The sequence below is a fragment of the Moschus berezovskii genome, chromosome 10 (genome assembly GCF_049115385.1).
Source record: "Moschus berezovskii isolate FMDL1 chromosome 10, NW_MosBer_1.0, whole genome shotgun sequence".
In the NCBI taxonomy this organism is placed as follows: domain Eukaryota; kingdom Metazoa; phylum Chordata; class Mammalia; order Artiodactyla; family Moschidae; genus Moschus; species Moschus berezovskii.
The window spans coordinates 81,913,473-81,919,636 of record NC_142469.1 but is presented as its reverse complement, the minus strand read 5'-3'; the positions used below and the strand labels follow the sequence as shown (position 1 = coordinate 81,919,636).

Below are 6,164 nucleotides of genomic sequence, written 5' to 3'. Positions count from 1 at the left end.
CCCTGTTGTTTAGTCGCTAAGTCATGTCTGATACTTGCAACCCCACGGACTGTAGCTTGCCACGCTCCTCTGTCCATGGGATTTCCCAGGCAAGAATACTGGAGCTGGTTGACATTTCCTTCTTACCCACTCAGGGACAGAACCACCACTCCTGCACTGGCAGATGGATTCCCACCAGGGAAGCCCCCCTTCCCGCCTAGCTTCCATGTAATTTGCAGTATTCTTCTACCTTTTTCATAGAACTTAATCATCTCGGTTCCTGGAGATGGAAAGTCCAAACCTGTTACTTTATTTCACTGTAGGTTCCACTGGTTCTCCTAAAGTTACAGCATTCTGGAGAAGTTCTCTGAGAACTTGCACATATATTTTTACTTCCCAAATAAGTAGATACTCTTTGATTGCTCTTAAGCAAGCCAGGCATTCCCTGCTCCCCACCCCCACCCCCAGAGCAATTAAAAAAAATTGAAGTAATTGCTTAATTTTCCTCTTTCATCTGGCAGATAGATGATGATTTGCCAAGTCCAGGATAGAACCGGTTTTCTATTTCAAGTAAGTATATGGTGCGCTGGGGGAAATTTTGTGAACTCAAATGGGAATGCAAATGCTATACCGTTCAGCACTTGGAGCTAATCAATTATTCACGACAGCATAGCTATTGAAAACTTGAAAACGTAAAGTACCAGGGGCAGACCCGATAAATTCAGCCTGCCACTCCCGGAGAGCCACTGTAACCGATACACCAGTTGAGGATCCAGTTGAGGCCGCCTGCAGAACCGTGGTTAAAATCCTCGGGCCCTGGGCCACGCGGGCCTCCGCACGCTGCGCTCTTGCTCACCGCGCCGCACATGGGACCCGACCGCACGGCGGAGCTAGGCCGGCACGGGCCGGAGGAGGGCGCCGTGGTCACGGGGAACGTGGCGCGTGCCTCCTGGCGCTGGCTGAGAAGACCCGAGTATTCGCGAGAGACTTTTTTTTGCTCCATCCTGTAGTCGCGTGCGCTCCGGGCTTTTGCCTACTGCAGGCTGTCTTGGGTGGGGAGCCCAGTGGGTGACGGAGGAGAACCTTGGCCTCGCGCGGTGCTCCGGGCTGGGCTGCGGTCCCGGAGCCGCGACGCGGTCGGTTTCGTCCGGCCTCGAGCTTCCCAGCAGCGCCCTCCCCCGGGGCGGGCCCAGACTTTCGGTGCCGCGACGAGTGGGCGGCAAAAAAGCCGGTGGCGGACCGGCAGAGCGGCTGCAAGGAGCGGCGAGACTCGAGCGGCCGGGCTGGTGCCGGGACGAAGCGGCCGCGGCGATCGGAAGAGAACGGGGCCGGGGCAGGAGGAGGAAACAGAGCCGATGAAGGGGAGCTGCCGCCGAGGAAGGAGGCGGATCCTTTCGGCTGCCGCTGCCGCTGTTCCGGGACCTCGTCCAGGGAGTCTGCCCGCCCGCGAGGTGCTGGCCAGGTAGCTCCCCACCCAGAGGGCGCCCTCCCCGGCCCCTCCCAGGGCACCCGGCGCGGAAGGAGCCGGGACCGCGCTCCCGGGTGGCCGGGGCGCACCGCACCCCGAGAGCGGCGCCCTTGAGCCGCACCGCGAAGCAGGTTCGCCAGCCGACTTGTCCGCCGGCCAAGAAAAGGAAGCGCTGTCCCTTCCCGCTCAGCCCGGCTCCCCACCCCTTGTACTCTACACCCTGCAGCGGGCGAGCGGCGCGGCCACGGAGGCGCCGAGGAGGGGCGAGCCGCCGCCGGGCAGCGGCGTCCCTTCGGGGGAGAGGGCGCCGGAGAGGAGGCGGCGGCGCGGCGCGGAAGGCGCGACGCGGGATGGCAGCTGCTTAGCCAGGCGCGCGCGGAGCAGCCCCGAGCTGTGGCTGGCCAGACGGTGCGGCTGGGCGGGCGACGCCGCCGCGGCAGCCCGGCCGGGAGAGATGAGCGCGGAGGCGGGCGAGGGCATCACTTTCTCCGTGCCACCCTTCGCCGAGGGCGGCAGCTACCGGAGGGGAGGAGCGGCGACGGCGGCCGAGGGCGAGGAGAGCCAGCTGCCGCCGCCGCCACCGGGCAGCTTCTGGAACGTGGAAAGTGCCGCCGCTCCCGGCGCCGGCTGTCCCAGTGCCACCCCCGGGAGCAGCGCCACCCGGTGCCGGGGCAACTCCGGGGGCGGAGGCGGCCGACGGACCACGGTGGCCTATGTCATCAACGAGGCGAGCCAGGGGCAGCTGGTGGTGGCCGAGAGCGAGGCCCTGCAGTGCCTGCGGGAGGCGTGCGAGACGGTGGGCGCCGCCCTGGAGACCCTGCATTTTGGGAAACTGGACTTTGGGGAAACTGCGGTGCTGGACCGATTTTACAATGCAGGTGCGTGCGATTTTACAAGGCAGGGCCCCGGCCTCCGCGGTCAGGGGCCGCCGCAGGGGGAAAGCTGTTGTTCCACCCCCCGGCCCCCATAGGAAAAATCGATCAGTTTCTGGGCAGCAATCGAGCATCTTTATTTACTTCTTGCGCCACCTTAGGGGCAGCGAGCGGCGCTGCGTGACTGCTCGGGTCGCTCGCAGCTCAGGGCAGGGAGTCTGACCGCCCGGCCGCCGGGCCGCGCTGGGAGTCCCGGGGTGCGTGTGGTCCTCTGGAAGAACTTCTGTTCGCCTGCAGTGCGAGTTATTTGTCCCAGTCAGCTGTGCTCTATTCACTGTTTTGGTTTCTCTTCTGTTAGGTTTGGCCCACATTTTCCTTCTATATATACCTATGCCTGTTTTAGAAGATGTCCTCATTTTTTCCCGTGTACTTTTGAGAGTACAAAAATTCTGACTTCTGCCACGCAGCCAGCTGCACGCAGAGCGAATCTCTGTGAATTTGTATGTTATGTCACGATCTTCCCAACTCCCTTTCTCTGAAGTTTAGTGGCTTGATTTCCCATCTCTTACCAATTTGAATTTTCAAGTAATTACTTTCGAAAGCAACTTTTGTAACTTGACACTAAACTTGCGTGATATCTCTGTTGGAATTTTGGTGAAAAAGAGCAGAGTCTGTTTTTCAGGATTCCATATACCCCAGTGGGCTGGCAAGTAGATAATTTAACATTATGTAAAACGCTGATACGCAGTTTTAATAACTGAGTTAGACTGACCATTAAAGTGTGCCCATTAAAGTGACTGCTAGAGTAATTCAGGAAAAAAAAATCTTTTCAGCCTATTACAGATTTCAGAAAGCGTCACTGCAATTCAAGTGACTGAAGCAATTTGCTATCAGTTAGCAAGTGTTAGAGATAAAAGCGTGTTATTGAAATTAACCTTTAGTACCATGTACAACCAATGTTGAGAATATATACATATTTATTTTTTTATAAGTGTGGGCATAAAATTTGATTTAATGGTGCTTCAGACAATAAGTTTCTTGCATTGTGATCACATAGAAGGTTTTATATTCCAGTCTTGTTTCCAGTTCTGAATCTCTTCAGTCTTTTCAGAACACCTGAAGAAGGCTTATGTCAGTCTTGGAATTCAGCCAAAACTGAATATTTTAAGAACAAGAAGAACTTCATGTTAAGGAAGCCATAAACTAGGACTTTCTGTTCTGCTGTGTTTTACCATCTTAGTCTTCATAACTGGACATGAGTAGAATATAGTTTACCTTGGTTCTTTGTGTGACCTGCTGTAAAAATTACATAAATATAACATTTCTAAAAATTACAGCATTTTTATTTTTGGATTATAATTTGGAAAAAGCTTCAAAGGACTGAAAGATATGTGAGGAAAACACCCAATGAAGTGCTAAACCTATTTTTATTGTTTTGATAGATTGGGTATTTTTTTATAAAATAATCTTTAAGCTAATTTGAAAGACTTTCCTAACAAGGTTCACGTACTGTTTATTCTCCAAATACTATCTCTGGGAAAGGGAGAGAGAAAGATTAGAAGGTACCAGACATTTGAAATGTTTCTCATTTAATACTCCAAACAAGCCTATGAAGGAAGTACTTAGCTATTTTCTTAGATGAGAAAAACAAGGGCTTCATCACTGGCTCAAGATCATGGGTAATAACTGGTCGATGGAGGGTCCCACTTTGGGTGCCTGACTCTAAAAGGTCCGGCTTCTCCCTTGCTACCTCCATTTAGCTGGACTGATTTATTCTCAGAATTAAGAGAGGGAAACATCAAACTCGTGGTGGAGAGCTGGCAGGGACCTTGTGAGCCATTGTGTGCAGTGTGCAATAGTGGGGAGGAGGACACACTCTAGGGAGACCAGTGTTTCCAGGCCAGCTCTGTCCCATCCCACTGGTGAGCTCAACCTAGGCAGGCCCCAGTTTCACCCCTGCCTGTGACGTGAACCCTCAGGTCTCTCATTCAGCAAGAAAACGTTGAAGATGTGACAGAATGAAAATGGTATCGGTTTTGTTTTTCTAAACTGAGGGAGGCCAAGGTGAACAGTAGTAGAACTTGATTTCTGATTTCTAAGAGAGCACTTGCTTGTCCTCTGTAAAGGGCCAGATGGCATAAATGTTTTAGATTTGCTAGAGGTGTCTCTCACACCTCCTCAGCTCTGCAGGTGTTAACTCAGGAAGAGCCATAAAGAGGACCTAAATAAATCATCATGGCTGTATTCCAACAAAACTTTGTTAATGGATGTTGTCAAATTTATGAAATTTATATCTCATATTATTCACAAAGTGATATTCTTCTGATTTTTCTTTTTTTTTCCTCAACCATGTAAAAAATAGAAAAACCATTCCTAGCTTGCAGGCCTTGCAAAAACAGGCCTGGTAAGGTTTTGGCCCCATGCTGACCTCTTCTCTGCATCTACTGCTGCCACTTGAAAGTTGAATCATTGTGACATAGTGGGAAGAACTTTATCCCTCTAGTTTGGTCTGTGTCTTTATCCTGGCTCTGCTCTGAACCATGTAATTGTGAGTAAGGTCCTTTGTCTCCTTCAGTGGCCTAAACAATTGGATCAGGGATGGAGGGAGAGAAGGGAGATGAAACTAAATTTCTAGGATTCTCTCATGTAATCCTATGAGTTTGCAAAAGAAGGCAGCAAGGTGTGCTGGGACAGAGCATCTGAACAAGAGTTTCACGATCTGGATTCTCGTCTTGATTCTTCTCTAATCTGGAACAAGTCATTTAAAATCTCAGAGAAGGGTTGTAATAACTGATCTCTGAGATTCCCGCCAGCCCTAAATTCTGTACTTTAAAATTATAGCAATATTGATTTAAAAAGGAATTACTTGAAGGGTGGGTCAGAGGTGACCCCTACCCTGAGATAGAACGGTTAACAAGGAGGATTTACAAGGGCCTCAACATTTAAAATGGAATGTTGGTGTTGAAGTAGTTTGATTACATTTTTATAAGCTTCTGCACTCTATGTGTACAGGGGTTTTCTAAAGAATAGATTGCAGTTACAGATTTTCACTGATTTTTCCTTTTTGATTATTGTTCAACTATAATCAAGTTTGTTCTTTGACTACGCTTGTCATTCTCTCTTTCATTTCCATCCTGAAACTAATGTTCTATCCAAGATTTTATGAAAATTCATCATATATACAAGACTATCAGTCAGAGATGTTGGTTGACAGGCTAATAACACCCCTTCCCAGACCCCTGCATTGTAGACAGTAAATTTCTAGAAAGCTAAGAGATGTCAGTGATACAAATGTCAGTGATAACAGATGTTAGTGATGCAGAACTATTCCACTGAGGTAGACAGGCCCCAAATGGCAGGGACTCAAATATTTTTTAAATAAAATGAACACTACTTTTGCAAAGTATAGTTGGGGTAGACTTTATTATTCCCCTACTTGCTTATGAGAAAACTGAACCATAAAGGAGTTATATTCATTCATTCAGCCTAAATGATTTAAGGTTGCTGCTTAGAACCAGAAGCACACTTTTTCTTAGAAACAGTATTATAGATAGTGGTTAGATTTGGGTCTAGGCTGTAAGAACCTTCCTTAACTCAGTGTACTTGAAGTCTGGAGCTCCTTTGTCTATTTAAGCAGTAAAATTATGTTGCTGGCCAACCTAAAACTGAGACTTTGAGTCCATCTTGCCCTGAGTTAGAATTGGTAACTTGTGTTCACCTAGCTTCTGGCAGCATCTTAGCTGGATGTAGGAGTATCACTTTGGATGGGTGGTATTAGAAGGAGAGGCTGTGGTGAGGCAGGGGACAAAGGAACGCTTGGGAAGCTTCTGGGAGAGAAAGGAGGC

The 6,164-nt window shown here is 49.5% G+C and overlaps 1 protein-coding gene across 2 annotated transcripts in view; it reads left to right on the top strand.

Annotated features, from left to right (window-relative positions):
- The first annotated feature begins 1,199 nt into the window (after window positions 1-1,199).
- The window catches only part of MAP3K5 (mitogen-activated protein kinase kinase kinase 5), a 229,799-nt gene continuing 224,834 nt past the window's right edge, over window positions 1,200-6,164 (top strand). The window contains exons 1-2 of one of the 2 annotated variants that reach the window (XM_088840777.1): window positions 1,200-1,430; window positions 1,674-2,325. In XM_088840777.1, coding sequence (XP_088696903.1) covers window positions 1,335-1,430; window positions 1,674-2,325 — 748 coding nt within the window. In that variant the 5' untranslated portion in view covers window positions 1,200-1,334. The other variant, XM_055432817.2, reaches the window with a different exon arrangement.